The 14859-nt window shown below is 51.9% G+C and overlaps 6 protein-coding genes across 6 annotated transcripts; 4 read left to right on the top strand and 2 right to left on the bottom strand.

The window, feature by feature from the left end:
* Positions 1-137: 137 nt before the first annotated feature.
* J4E83_003275 (uncharacterized protein) lies at positions 138-1167 on the bottom strand (the record flags this gene model as incomplete). Its single annotated transcript, XM_049330212.1, has 2 exons — positions 138-231; positions 386-1167. 2 exons carry the CDS (start codon positions 1165-1167, stop codon positions 138-140), a joined length of 876 nt encoding a protein of 291 aa, XP_049190708.1.
* Positions 1168-1901: 734 nt separating this feature from the next.
* On the top strand, positions 1902-3942 carry J4E83_003274 (uncharacterized protein; the record flags this gene model as incomplete). Its single annotated transcript, XM_049330211.1, has 2 exons — positions 1902-1930; positions 1989-3942. The coding sequence occupies 2 exons, from the start codon at positions 1902-1904 to the stop codon at positions 3940-3942; spliced, it is 1983 nt and encodes a 660-aa protein (XP_049190707.1).
* Positions 3943-5811: 1869 nt separating this feature from the next.
* J4E83_003273 (uncharacterized protein) lies at positions 5812-6759 on the top strand (the record flags this gene model as incomplete). The annotated part of the gene is made up of 1 exon (XM_049330210.1): positions 5812-6759. One exon carries the CDS (start codon positions 5812-5814, stop codon positions 6757-6759), a length of 948 nt encoding a protein of 315 aa, XP_049190706.1.
* A 2523-nt stretch (positions 6760-9282) lies between these two features.
* Positions 9283-9730, top strand: J4E83_003272 (uncharacterized protein; the record flags this gene model as incomplete). The annotated part of the gene is made up of 2 exons (XM_049330209.1): positions 9283-9335; positions 9604-9730. 2 exons carry the CDS (start codon positions 9283-9285, stop codon positions 9728-9730), a joined length of 180 nt encoding a protein of 59 aa, XP_049190705.1.
* An 894-nt stretch (positions 9731-10624) lies between these two features.
* On the top strand, positions 10625-12160 carry J4E83_003271 (uncharacterized protein; the record flags this gene model as incomplete). The annotated part of the gene is made up of 3 exons (XM_049330208.1): positions 10625-10831; positions 10894-11975; positions 12028-12160. 3 exons carry the CDS (start codon positions 10625-10627, stop codon positions 12158-12160), a joined length of 1422 nt encoding a protein of 473 aa, XP_049190704.1.
* A 1660-nt stretch (positions 12161-13820) lies between these two features.
* On the bottom strand, positions 13821-14654 carry J4E83_003270 (uncharacterized protein; the record flags this gene model as incomplete). The annotated part of the gene is made up of 1 exon (XM_049330207.1): positions 13821-14654. The coding sequence occupies one exon, from the start codon at positions 14652-14654 to the stop codon at positions 13821-13823; it is 834 nt and encodes a 277-aa protein (XP_049190703.1).
* Positions 14655-14859: the final 205 nt, after the last annotated feature.

The raw sequence follows: 14859 nt of genomic DNA, 5'->3' as shown, positions 1-14859 counted from the left end.
CACTGTTGGCGGTACAACCGCCCGGACCATCATCCCATGAGTCTGCAGAAAGCTCGCCAGGACTTTCGGTTTTGCCAGTTGTACTGCGAATATGGGCGATCTTGGGCATGCACTTGGAATCGTGAGTGTCCGACAAGCTAAGTCTGAATTATTCTGGAGATGACCGAGTCTGGTATAGAGATGCTGGGTAAGATGCTGTAGATGAGCTTGCAGCCCAACACTCTTTCCAGACTGGAGTAGCCGGTACGAAGATCGTATGAGCGCCAGCGAGGGGTAGGACAGGAACGTCGTGTAGATGAGTGGACGTGCATAGTTGATGAGGTAATGACGCAAGGTGTCTGAGCCGAGAATGATTGCTGCAAAACGCTTAGTACCTGTGCCATACTTGTAAGCAACAGAAGGAAACTCACCTCCGTTCGCCGCTACCGCTTTCCCGAATGTGTGGAGCCGTGCGAATATGCGTTTCTCGAGGCCTAGCTCACATACCAAACCTCTACCCTCTGGTCCTAATACACCAGTAGAATGCGCCTCGTCGATGACGATGTATCCTCGTTCAGGGCCCAAGACTTCTTCTACGACCTCCACCATCTCTTTCAAAGGGCATACGTCCCCGTCCATACTGTAGATGGATTCCAATGCCACAAACACATTACAGCTCTTGTCTTGCACACCCTCATTCTCACCAAGAACCGCTATCAAAGCATTCTTTAGGGCGGATATGGAGTTGTGTTCAAAAGCAATCGTCTTCCCCGCTCGTGATAACCTCATGCCATCATGAACGCTTGCATGTACAAGCTCATCATAGACTATCACGTCTCCCGGCTGCGGTACACTCGCAAAGAAGCCCGCGTTTGCATCAAAACCACTGTTAAACAGTAGTCCAGATGCAGCTCCATGGAAGTTGGCAATCTCTTGCTCCAATTGTTCGGCGTACGTCGAGTTGCCATCTAGGAGTCTTGACCCGCCGCTACCCAATGGCAAATCAATTCTTTGCAGCTCTTGAAGGTACTCCGATTTGAGTTGTGGCGAAGTGGATAGCGACAGAAAATCGTTGGACGAGAAGTCGGTCTGATTTTGAAGTGGTAATGTCAGATTACGGAGTGTTGCGTTTGTCCGTCGGCGATCGAGTAGTTCTTGTAACCTGATTTGCAACGGCGCCGAATGCATTTTGCTCCCCATTTCTTCCTGTGAAGGTGATGATAGGAACGCCTTTGACCCACGATAACGTGACCTCCAGTGATGGTGTGGAGCTGACCAAATGGCTGGCGTGGTAGGATCAGCGGAAAGCGGGAAGGAAGCGTGGGGTCTGCCGCGGCTATCCGCGTCGTCGAAAGCTGTCAAAAGTAAAAACATACTCATTAGCTAAAAGACCGCATAAGCTGACCCCTCGATGCCGTCGGAGATGCGGCTTGACTCATTACATTTGTACCTGCATGTTTAGCGTCGGTGTGGACGCGGAACCACTAGCGCACTCTCCGCATTGGACAGCATGCAGGTGCAGCCATCTACCATAGCACCTTCCTCGACTCACCACTATCTGGAAGTAAAAAAGAAATGGCGAAGGTGCCAGGAGGGTTGTGGACGAACGCGATTGCTGTTCAGGTCTATGGTGCCAACACGGGAGTTGGCAAAACAGTTTTCTCGACGCTCTTGGGTGCGCATTTCGGTAGGGCAAGCCTCAAGAGCAGGGCATCGCCGTTACGCCACGGGCCTTACAAAGTACAATATATAAAGCCTGTATCTACAGGCCCAGCTGATGAAGCCGACGATAGGTCAGTGTGGTGATGCGTGATCCGACAGATATTTGGGACATAAGGGCTGACTGTACGCTAGCTATGTGCACAAGTACACTGGCCAGCGTGTTTCTACACTCTTCAAATTCGAGAAAGCTGTGAGCCCGCATGTTGCGGCAAGGGGTTCGAAAAACATTGTGAGTTCTACCTTTATTGTCGTGCTTTCGCCAACAGCGATTGACTAGCAAAGCCCAGCGATGAGCTCATCAGCCAAACGGTGTTCAAGACGGTCCAGAACGCAGCAGGCACATTAGATCAGGGCAGACTCTTTTCGATAATTGAGACAGCTGGAGGAGTTCTGAGCCCAGGACCTTCCGGCACCCCACAGGCGGATATCTTTCGACCACTACGACTTCCTGCGGTGCTCGTAGGCGACCACCGGTTAGGTGGCATCGCCTCTACTATATCAGCTGCGGAGTCCCTGATCATGCGAGGATATGATATCGATGCCGTTGTGTGTTTCGACGACAAGAGCCAATATGAGAACGCGGATTACTTAAAGAAGTATTTCATGGATATGGGTATACCAGCTTACAAACTACAATGGATTCCGAATCTCCAAGGTGTTGCTCCAGGTACCGAAGGAGAGAAAGAAATTATGCGGAATTACTACGACACGGAAAGCGATAGTACGATAGTAGGAAAGGTTGCCGAGGACCTGATTCATCGCCACGACCAGCGACTCAGCCGCCTAGGATCCATGCCGTACGAAACCGAGGACAAGATTTGGCATCCTTTCACACAGCACAAGCATGTGAAGAACGCAAACGACATACTAGTCATCGATTCGGCATATGGCGACTTCTTCCAGGTCAAGCACAAGGGAAATGAAGAGGTGCCCCATCCTGAGAACCAGACCTTGTACCCAGCATTTGACGGCTCCGCATCATGGTGGACGCAAGGTCTTGGACACGGTAATCCGCGATTGGCACTGGAAGCAGCATATGCAGCAGGACGCTATGGTCATGTCATGTTCGCCGGCGCCACACACGAACCAGCTCTCACTCTAGCGGAAAAGATACTTTCGGGCTCGCCACGAGGGACTCGTTTGAGGAAAGTGTTCTACACAGACAACGGAAGTACAGCGACAGAAGTCGGTATCAAAATGGCGCTTCGTGCGTCCAGTAAGCGCTATGGCTGGGATAGCGCGAAAGAGGCCGTTGGCGTCCTTGGACTCAAAGGCAGCTACCACGGAGACACGATTGGGGCCATGGATGCCTCTGAACCTTGTGTCTTCAACGAGAAAGTCGACTGGTATCGCGGTCGCGGATTCTGGTTTGACTACCCGACCTTCAAGCTCAAGAATGGCCAATGGGTAGTCGAACCGCCTAAGGGCATGGAAGAAGAATTGGGTCCAGCTCAGAACTTTGAGAGTCAAGACGGGATATTCGATTTCGCTACCAGAGGTAGATCGGCGCAGTACGAGGCCTACATAGAGAGAACACTAGACGAGCTGGTCAAGAAGCAAGGCAAGAAGTTCGGTGCCTTGGTACTAGAGCCTGTCGTCCTCGGAGCCGGAGGTATGCTATTCGTGGACCCGCTTTTCCAGCAAAGCTTAGTGCGCGTCGTCCGTCATTACGACTTTGCAAACGGCTCCAAGGTTACGGAATCTCCGAAGGAGGAGAATGCTTGGTCTGGTCTTCCTGTCATGTTTGATGAGGTGTTCACTGGTTTGTACCGTCTGGGCCGCTTCTCTGCGGCCTCATTCCTTGATATCCACCCGGACATAAGCGTGAATGCGAAGCTGCTTACGGGAGGTTTGCTTCCGCTTTCGATTACCAGCGCCAGCCAATCCATCTTCGAGGCTTTCTTGGGCGACGAGAAATCGGAAGCTCTCCTGCATGGACATAGCTATACCGCTCATGCAGTCGGGTGCCACGTTGCAAACACAAGTCTGGACATCATGGAGAAATTGAACTTGGGCCATGAGCGGAACTTGGCCGAGAACGAGGACAAGATGGTAAGCCATGATAACGGCAATCGTGTGTGGAGTATGTGGTCCGACTCCTTCGTGGCAAGCGTCTCAAATCATGAGAGGGTTGAGTATGTGAACGCGCTGGGTTCAGTGCTGGCCGTATCGCTCATTGACGAAGGCGGCTCCGGTATGTCGATCTTTTCTCCTCCAAGCTTCTTAATTAATGTGATCTAGGCTATACTTCCTCTGCAGCGGTCGGCCTTCGCGATTCTTTACTCCACGATGTTTCTGAATCACAGGTACAGATTCATTCGCGCATACTGGGTCATGTCATCTACCTTATGGCGAGCATGACTGCGACGCGCTCTCAACTAGCCCCTATCGAAGCGGCATTTATGGAAAAGTTGGGAAGCGTTACAAAGGCTTGAAGAGGTGTTGTAGCCTTGATGTACCTTGTGCCACTCCTATTCACAGCCCGCATGTAGACATTTAACGCGAAGCTTTGTGTCACTACCCTCAAGGTGCACAGGAGTCGCGCGGCTAACTAAAACAAATAATGAACCGTTTGCGAAGTTGAAAACTCATCACGTATCCTGAGCGGCATAATTACCAGTATCCCGTCACCTCATATGCGCTGGACGATTTCGCCAATCACAACGACCGCAAACTTGCTCAGTCATACGAGTAGCGTGTGTCAACCCTCTTTTTAACCGGGCAAAAACAACGTCGGTGCGCCTCGTCAGCCACGAGTTGCATATCTTATTCCCGCTGCCGGAAACACGTTCATAGGTGATGAGTTTGCTGTAGCATACCGCAATATGAGCAAGTATCTGCGATTGAGCACCCGGAAGTGCACTATCCTGACCTCTCATAGACCCCACTGCCGCGTTCTGACTTCTGTATAACATATAAACATGTGGGTCGCGAGTGTTGCTGGTGACGAAAGCAATTAGGTGTCCTTGAAGTGATAAACACTGCTACCCTTGACCGGCTGTCGGACTGGCGACCTTGAGACTGGAACAAGCTACCACCTTACGAACGAACACCGCAAAATTCGGACCATGATGTCGATGGATTCCATGCACAGTGGTGGTACACCATGGCTCACTCAACCCGTTATGCTACATTCCTCTCGAAAGTACACCTGCAGTCTCAAAAGCGACACGCTTTGTAAGTGGCAGCAAGGGTACTGGAGATTTTGGTACGAAGCCGACCACAGGTATGCTCTTCCAACACTCGCATTCTTCATGGCGACCATCGTTCTCTTTGCCATCCCTTTTCTCACCTCGAAGCTCGTACGAAAACCTCCCCCAAAGATCAAGGCTGTGCGACAACTGCTTGCCATCTTTCGCTACCTCGCCTACCGTTCATATCGCATCCGGCCTTTGAACTGGAACTCCGCACCACTCGGCATTCTCATACTTGGGGCGATAGGCACAGTCTTCTTCGTCTGTATGACACTCGGTCCGCGACCGTACTATTGGCCCAACCAGAAGAGCCCTCCGATCTCATTCGGAGGCTCACCGCCGATCGCTACAAGAACAGGATGGATGTCGCTCGCTTGCCTACCCTTTATCATGGCGACGTCGACGAAAAGTAACATGATTACACTGTTGACGGGAGTATCGCATGAGAAGCTGCAGTTGTTCCATCGATGGATCAGCTATGCATGCTTTGTGCTTGCTTTGATGCATACATTCCCCTTCATTGTGTTCAATGTATGGAAAGGCACTATGGAGAGCGAGTGGCATACGGACGTATGCTATTGGACCGGTGTCATCGCTCTCATTGCGCAGGTTCGTGATCAAATCCGTCTCCCTCCCGTGTGGGATCTAGACTATGCCCAGAGGAAAGCTGATGAGCGTCCAGGCCTGGCTGACATTCGCTTCCAACTCCTACCTTCGAAATGTCAGCTATGAGTTCTTCAAAGCAACTCATTTCATCGCGGCCCTAGTGTTCGTCTTGTTCTTCTTTCTTCACTGCGACTTTCGGCTGTCGTCGTGGGATTATTTCATCGCAACAGGTGTCATCTATACATTGTGTTGGCTTCATAGCCACATGCGCATCTTTTTCCAGAACGGCATCAGAACGGCTGCCGTCAGCATGGTGTCGAACGACTTCGTCAAGATTTCAATCCCGATGAACGGCAGCTGGAAAGCGGGTCAACACTACTTTATCAGAGTCTTTGGCCTAGGTGTACATGGGATGACAACACATCCCTTTACGGCGTGCTCTCTTCCAGGAGCGACTCGCTCTCTCACGAACGAACTCGTCTTCTATATTCGACCGCAGGGAGGTTTTACAGCACGCTTGGCGAGGCACGCTCAGCAACATCCTAAGACAAGCCTAAAGGTGTTACTCGATGGCCCTTATAGCGGCATAGACATGAGGAGAGTTGCCGCAAGCCAAAATACTGTGGCTGTTGCTGGTGGATCTGGTGCTGGCTGGCTTTTGCCGCTAATTGAAGCGTTCCTGCGGCAGGGTGAGCACCAGGCTGCAGTGAGCGCAACAAACCCGCACCGCGACGGCGACGAAGATCTCAGCAGGAAAGCTGCGATGAAAGTGATACTAGCGACAAGAGATTCGCTGACCAGGAATTGGTTCGAGCAGGCCGTCATGGAGCTAGTAGCGAACAAGCTGAGCGGACGTCGCTGTGACGAATTGAGCGTGGACATCTACTACACCGGTGAGGAGGACCATAATAGTGCCATCGGAGGCCCGAGTAAATCGGAAGAGAAGTCTCAAGTTTCGAATGAGAGTGTTGGCTCAGGGACGAAAGCGTTGTCGACAGATGTACGTCGCTCAGAGGAAGCCGCATCAAACATCATCCAGTCTGCGCTCACCCCAAAGCATGTATCGCAACGACCGGACCTTCCAGCCATCATCTCCGACGCAACAGAGTATGGAAGTGAAAGTACGTCTGTACTGGTATGCGGCCCGTTGAGTATGCAGAGCGATGTGTCGAACGCTGTTGCTCGTGCGCAGATCGGTGGCATGAAGGATGGGAAACGGGATGTGTATCTGCACATGGAACACTTTTCGTGGGCTTAAGCGTCAGGACAAGAGAATAGTACGATTTAGAGCGATTTGCATGTGCACTGAGAACCGTCTGCAAATGGAAGTCGTGTTAGGTGGCATCAATTGATTATCGTGGATTGATTACAATGACGTAATGCCCGCGCTGAATCACCTCGTTTGGGCCAAATGGCCTAAGAACTCCGCTGCAAGCCTCAGCAACTCCTCTACATCCAAATGGATGGCCTACCGCTGCCAGTTTCAGGAACCCGACGGTTTTGCGAGCCATGTATGAAACACATTGTCAGCGACGATGCTGGGGCCAACCGGGTGACGCATACATTTCCACCGTTCCTCAGTACGCGTCATACACCATTGATCACGAAGAAGCAACCAGGTGTCACCATCGCTTCCTACCCCAAAATTAGTGCCGTTTGAGAGATGGTACAACATGTCGAGCACGCAGACGCCGTGCGATTATCTTAGGACTGGCTGAGCTGGCTTCTCAGAATGCGTCAATGGGCCACGACAGGCGCACGGGAAGTTGACCAAACACGGCAGAGATATCGTTCCGGTCATTCAAAAAGCTTGCCGACGTCAAACTCAGCATCAGTCCCGTTCCGCACTAGGACCTTCACGCATGTTGTCGAAGACGGTACCATTTAATATTTCATCCTTGTAGGCGAGTTCATACTGCGGCCACACCTCGGTGTCAGTGATTTTGGACCAGATCCTACGTGATAAGACTCGCATGCACGACTATCGGAAGTAAGCCTCCGTCCACATCGACGACTCGAAGCCGCAGAAGCAAATTCGTGCACGCGATGCAGCGAGATGCCTATTCTGAGACGACGAAGCCGTAAGAGCCTCCAGGAGCTACAACCTCTTTACTGCTGGCGTCTGTAGAACGTCGCATCCGCCGAAAGATGAGGAATCAGCGCAGCTTCAGTTCGCATGGGTTCTGGCCGAGGCTGTCTTATAATAGCGGGTCATTGCACGTCCCGTGGCTTAGCAGTGCGGCTTCTGCCGTCCTGAAAGGTTCACCCGAGCGGCGAACCCCTGTCTGGAACACCCCAGCTACACCCCCACGGCTCTCGGTTTCATGAGAACAACAATACAGGTTTGCCGGTTTACCGGTCTACTACTGGGATGGCTAGACACTTCGAACGGCCTTGGAGTTGATAGCTGGGCATCATTCGTGTGTGAGTTTATCTTCAACGTGGTGGCATGCCAGGAGCACAAATCTCAGCTGAAGCTGTGGGCACCGCATATCCCAGATTGACGTATTGGGACGCACCGACCTGCAGGCCAAAAGCTACGCTGGTTCGACCCGTGCGAAAATGCTCATAGCACTGGGATGTCATACTCCTGGGGACTTTCGGGTGACTTCCAGGCTCAAGAGATGTGTGATTGCAATCTCTCAGCCTTACTTCATCCTAGTCAGTCTCGGGACAGACCAAGCGTGGCACCCTCGGTGCTGTGATACCTACAGGGCGTTTACTGGAGACCCGCCAAGCTCAAAGGATGGTTATGGTTGGGTCGCAGGTTACATGTGACGGGCAAGCCATGGGGTCCCTAGGACGTGGTACGCTGTCGATATGTCGGCCAAATGAGAAGAGAGGACCTGAAGCTCAATGTTGCTTGGTGCGGCCTATATTTCGCCTGTCTGCACCAATGCGAAGTATTTGTTGACCGTCCGGCTATTGACAAGTCTTCTGTACCAACAGTACTCTGGAGCGACAGTCAAAATGTATCACAACTACTCCAAAAGTATGATGGTCGCACTGGCCGTGGCTTTCATGGTACTGCCATTCTTCTTCGTTTGTTTGCGTTTATGGGCAAAAAGGATCGCTAAGCGCGTGGGTTGGGACGACTTTCTCACGGTTGCTGCTTTGGTAAGAGATTTTTGAGCAGTTCAGTGTGTATTGCACCCTCTGACTGAGGGTTGATAGGCTGTGTCTATGGCTTGCTGCTCCTTACAGTTAGCTAGTAAGTGTTTCGAATGGAAGGCATTTTATAAACTTACGCCAATTGATAGCTGCGATACACGGCTACTTAGGTTCTCATCAACCACTGGATGAAAAAGGCCAGCCCATTATGGACGATCCGGGATTGATATTCTTTGAGCAGGTAAGTACACCCAGCTGCTGATAGCAGTGCAATTGCTGACTTCTCTAGACGAAGTTTGCTTTGAACATGATCTCTATTATTGGACTAGGTCTTGTCAAATCGTCGATTTTGGTATTGTACAAGAACATCTTTGACGTACGAAAGTTTCGCATCGTGGTATACTGCGTGCTTGCGTATGTCGTATGCTGGACCGTCAGCTTCACATTCTCGCATCTATTCACTTGTTACCCCATAACGGTATTTATTGAACCGTACTATGGGAATAGTTGTGTCGAAACCGTGCCAATGTTTTTGGCCCTACTTGTAAGCTACTGTCTCTCACTCAGCATAATGATTTCGATTCCAGGCTGACCATGTTACCAGTACACGGGTGTCTTCGCAGACATTGTCATCCTTATTCTTCCTATCCCGATGGTTCTGAGTGTCAGAATGGAGGCCAAGAAGAAGCTAGCCGTGATCGCAATGCTTTCACTTGGAGCTGCGTAAGTCTTATTCCGTCTCGTACGTCATTGTGTTCAAGACAACTGAGTCGTACAGAGTATGTGCTGTCAGCATCACACGGGTTGTGGCGACTTACTCGATCGCCGGCGAATACCTGAAGCATCCCGACGACGTCATTTATTACACAGCACCGGTGTTCTTTTGGACCAACATTGAACTATCTTTGGGTGTTGTTTGCGCCTGTTTGCCCACGCTCCGGCCCATTTGGTTTTACTTCTATCCTCGCGAAGCAACACAAACTGGTTCGAGCTACGGATACGGATCGTCAGGTCACGGCTTTGGCTCATCCGCGCTGAACGGCACCACGAAAAGTACTACGTTTGGCGGCAAGTTGGTACGCAAGCCATACCAGGAGATTGACGAGATCGGTACGTAATGCATGACGTCCCGTAAAGCGCTCCACTAATGCTATGCAGAGCTGACGGCGCGCTCTGAAGCTCCTTCTACGCCTCCCGAAGACGCCTCAACGCTAGGCAAGCGCGGTATCACGAAGGAAATCACGATTCACCAGACGTTGGGATGAATGTGTTCCCACAAAGGGCGTCTATCTCGGTGCAAACAAGAAGCGCCGGTGTTAGCATATTGAACCGCGAATCCTACGATACTCCGCTCGGTATATGTCTCGGAACTGGTTGCTCAAGGTGGTCTCCAGGCTATTGGCGTAGCATATGCATTATCTTTTGATTGGATTGGCATCCTTCTCGCAAAATACTGCCGAGTGCCAAGTTCATCGGCGAAATATATCTTGCATACCACCGACAACACTTCACAGACACCCTGTTCCTGCAGCGCTGTCACCTTCCGAATCCTTCGATGGTGGTTCAATGCTACCTGGAATTCAACCCACGTGCGCAAGGATGGAACCGCCTAAAGAACTACGGCCCACGTCATGCTCTCAACATGGCTCGCTGAACTCTTGCGAAAGTCTTGTGTGGAGACACTGTGCTGGTGTGCTTTAGGGTAACGCACGGGTCCGGGGCCGTCGGAGGACATATAACCGAATGCGGCTGCGCCCGCGGTAACCGGGTCGATTGCGAACGAGTACGGCAGATAACCGCGTCGGTGACTATACCTAACCCAGCGCGGATTTAGTATGCAGGGACACTGGCTGCATCCCGTTTGTCGACTAGAGGGTCCACCGGGACGACAAATCCCTCGCCCTGACGACTTGTGGTCCGGGCATTCTATGCCACCATGCAGGTAGCCGAGAAAGTTTGATGTCAATTAAAAAGCACGTTGGGCCGTTACCCATTCGCTTGGTACTGTTAACATGAGGGTCTTATCATTACTGGTTTCTTTTGCCGCGGCGGTCTCTGCACTTGCTGTACGACAGACTGATGTCGCCAAGGATCTGGAGACTTTGGTCTCGTCGCCATCTTCGGTCAACGTCGAGGTTCGAGCACGTTGGAGTGATTACAACGCCCCCCTTCCATCTGTGGTCGTCCGCGTGCAAAATGACAAGGATGTAGCAAAGATAGTAGGTTCAGCCTCAACCAAATTGCTGGTACAATGGATCGTCGATGCTAATCCAACGAAAAGGTCAAATACTGTACGAAAACTGGGATACCGTTCCTTGCACAGAATGGCGGCATCGGATGGGGAAAGACTTTCAAGTTGGGGAAATGGGGAGTCCTGATCGACCTTGCCAATCTCAACAAAGTCGTTGTCGCTGCAGACAAGAAGACTGCCACTATCGGTGGCGGTGCAAGCATCGGAGACACGATTGCAGCAGCGAATACTGCAGGTGCATTGATCATCACCGGAAACTGTAACTGCGTTGGCGCTCTAGGTGCGATGCTCGGTGGCGGTTATGGCAATCTCATGGGCGAGGTCGGATTCGGAGTCGACAACATCATCTCCATGCGAGTGGTCATTGCATCAGGCGAAATACTTACCGCATCAGCCACGTCGCATCCGGAACTGTTCTGGGCACTTCGGGGGGCAGGACCCAATTTCGGAATCGTCGTTTCAGCAACCGTCAAGGCAACGCCCGCCACTAAAGAGGATCGCACAGCATACATCAACAACCTTTTCTTTTCACCCGACAAGCTCGAGCAGGTTGCGCAAGCGGTTGAAGAACTTCCCCTTACGCCCCAACAGCGAGTGTACCTTGTACTGACCTCTAGTGGGGAGCCACTTAACGAGCCTTCTATCCTCGTCACTGGCTTACTTCGTAAAGGCACGAACGAAACAGGACGCGAGGCCTTCGCTCCTTTCTACGACATCGGCCCCATTTCTGAGTCCAGTGCCATCACTACGTACGATCACTGGAACGATGCCAACATTGGCTTTTGCACTCGCGGAGGTCGCAAGCCCTCGTACAGCTCCACCATCATGGGCATGAACGCACAGAAGTGGCCCGAGATCTGGGAGCTTTACAAAGGCTTCCAGGCCAAAGGTCCGAACTCCGCCGTCCTCATCGAGCGCTACAACTTGACCAAGGCCATGTCGGCACCCGTTGGCTCGGCAGCAATGAATGAAGCACTCAGGAGGGATGCGTTCTCGCAGGCTATTGTCATACCGTGGTATGATGATGCTAGCCTCGATACTGAGGCCCTAGAATTTGGAAGCAAGGTCAGGGCTCTTTGGACAAGGAGCGATAATCCCAAAAATGACCCCACGTAAGTTTCTGCTGCCACAATCGAAACGAACTAGTGCTCACAAGATATACAGCTATGCCAACTTCGCCTTTGGCGACGAGACGAACACTGCTATCTACGGGTCCAGTCTTCCAGAGCTGAAAATACTCAAGAGAAAATACGACCCGAAGGGAGTGTTCAGTCAGTGGTTCCCGATAAAACCATAAGTGATAGATAGCGTCCATGCCCAGCTTTCAGGCAAAAGCAATACAATTAATGCCTATTCCGACTACCTAGTGTGTCCAACCTAAAATACCGTGCATCTTATCGTGTACCCGTCCATCATCCCCCAAACTCAACCTCTCTAATCCACCACAAATCCCACGTACCATTGTTTGCCTCAACCAGTCCAACCGTCGAATTCGAGCTCCAGTCCTCGTACCCACCATCCGCCGAGTTCGTCGCCCTCACCCTACGCGTAGTACAGCCCCATAAACCTGCGTCGGTCTCCGCTCTATTCAAGGCATCTTTTGCTCTACTCCAGCAATCAAAGACCTGGATTGCGTTGCCGACCCAGGAATGCTGCGGAACCATTTGGAGAGGCCAGGCGGAGCAAGTGGTGCGCATCAGGACGTATTGGCTTATGCGCGGGCGTGGAGGCTTCGGTGGTGGGGGATATGGGAGGGGGGTATTGGTTGCGGGAGTGATGTGTGAGGGCATGTCTGTTGAGTATTGGGATGGCTTGGGGTATTCTGTGTTCTTGTTGAGATTGAGATAATGTTTGCTCTAGGTGATGAATTGTATTCTTAGGGTATATTGGAGATCACGAGACATCTTCATGAGACACATGCATGCGGCCCGTAGACTCACATACCAGCGTGATATTCCGCTAGCTCAACCCAGTACAGCCTCTCGTGCTGTACTCCATCCTTCATCTCCATCCCAGCCAGGACACCGAAATCGGAAAGCGGCTCACCGTTACTGGCCGGCCCACCATTTACCAGCTTGTACATTCCCGGCGTGATGCGAGCTATCGCAGCTGAGACGTCGCCGGCAGCACGCATGGAGTCTCGGAGTTGAAGCATCTGAAGTCGGAGGAAACTGGCCGATGGAAGCTCGTGTGCCCACACGCCGAGTGGCTCACCCTGCCAGGGAGGGGAGGTAGGAGAGGGGAATGGGGAGGGTGGGATGGGGCGAATCAGTGTCATCAGGACTAATGCTTTGGGTCTGAGGTCGGTAGACACTGTGTACACCTCCGTCGCCATCGGGTCCAAGATTTGGCCAACGTAAAGTGGAAGTTGATAGACACATCGGATTGATAAACCGGTGCCAATTAGTTGCCAGTTTAAAGTTTGCTGAGCTGCCGTGACTAGGTCATGAGGCGTGTGCTAACACGCATGTCGTTGCCTATAAGTTGCTTTGTCGGCAGCGCAATTCTTTCCCGACAAGTATCTTTCTTCTACAGATATGGCAGCGAATTCGGCAGATAGTCCATACACTGTCGTCGTCATGAGCCTCTCTTATCCCCTGAACACGCCCGTTCCACGAACGTGGGTGGGTAAGCCGGTTTACACCTACTCTGGACGCGGAGCAGGCCTGGGTCACCCTGAGCTAGATTATGCGATGGATAAAGAATACGATAGGATGGAGCCGGAGAACCGTCGGCGATTTCAGATGGAAGATGCAGAGGACGCTGCCTTCATGTTGGCGGCTGGCGGGCCCGCTGTGCGATTTGCTATATGCGGTCGGTGTAAAGAGGGCGAGGGGAGCAGGTCCGCAAATCGGTTGTATTGGACCGAGCGAATCGAGCTCGCCCAGAGATATGACGGTGGCATACCCGCAGCGCAAGCGGCTTCTTAAGATTTCGATTGATTCGTCGCGTGGCATTCAGTCAGAGTCTTGTGATAGCAGCTTCACAGCGAATGTCTGCTCTCCAAAGACATTCCTGAACGCGGCTATCCGCTTCTTGGTCATCCAAACTGTTAACACTGGTATCTTCCTCCTCTTCATCGTGTTGTTCTCATTTGACTGTTCATCCTTCTTCTGTGCACTCTGTGTCTTTTCGACGTCCGCGTCGCCCTTGTCCGTGGGCCTTGAAGTTTTGATCTCTCTGTCAACCTCGACGCTCGTGAGCATTGTATACATCCACCAAGCCTCGTCTTTCCCGTGTTCATCGTCCTCTCCACCACTCGGCGCTACGATGCGCCGAACCATATCGACTATGCCTACTAACTTGGTAGTGCCCTCGCCCTGAGCAGAAACGGCTATGATCACATCATCCTCTTTCAGAGCTTCGGGCATCTCGATTGTAGACGCTGGGTCTTTGTACGCGCCCAAATATGTCTTCAGCCTGTTGATACCAGACTTGATGTTCTGATTCTTCGAGAAGACGACGGGTACGATGTTCTGTGTGGCTCGCATGCGCTTCTGGGTTTCGGGGAGCTTGCGTAGCTCGGTAGGCAGCTGTGTCCATGGCTCGTAGAGGGAGGGATGGATGGTGTGAGGAGATGGTGGTTGCGATGGCTTCTTCGAGGCTACGCCATTAATCTTATCCTGCGCCTTTCGCTTCTTACTAGCTGTCGGTGCGTCCTCGGGTGCCCCAATGATGGGAAGGGTAGGTCCTTCGCTCGAGTACGGCGGGCTCGCCGTCACCGTCGTGGTGTTGGCGTCTTTTTCGGCCGACGATGCGAACATCTCACTCATGCGCTTTGCATTACCCATGTTTAACAGCGAGAGGCGCGCAATAGTCGAGGGTTGTGCAGTCACGCGCAACTGCGATGACGAAAATTGGACGCGCCAAAAATCTCAAGACGCGCCGCCGGAGATATCAGACTGCGCTAGCTTATCGCCGGCTGTGCCGCCCATCTCTCTCGACCATCTGATCTTTCAGCACACACATACAATAATCTTTGTCACCGCGACTTTT

Source organism: Alternaria metachromatica (genome assembly GCF_023757995.1).
Source record: "Alternaria metachromatica strain BMP 0045 chromosome Unknown scaffold_5, whole genome shotgun sequence".
Taxonomy (NCBI): domain Eukaryota; kingdom Fungi; phylum Ascomycota; class Dothideomycetes; order Pleosporales; family Pleosporaceae; genus Alternaria; species Alternaria metachromatica.
The sequence above is the reverse complement of the archived record's forward strand: the minus strand, read 5'-3'. Positions and strand labels throughout refer to the sequence as shown.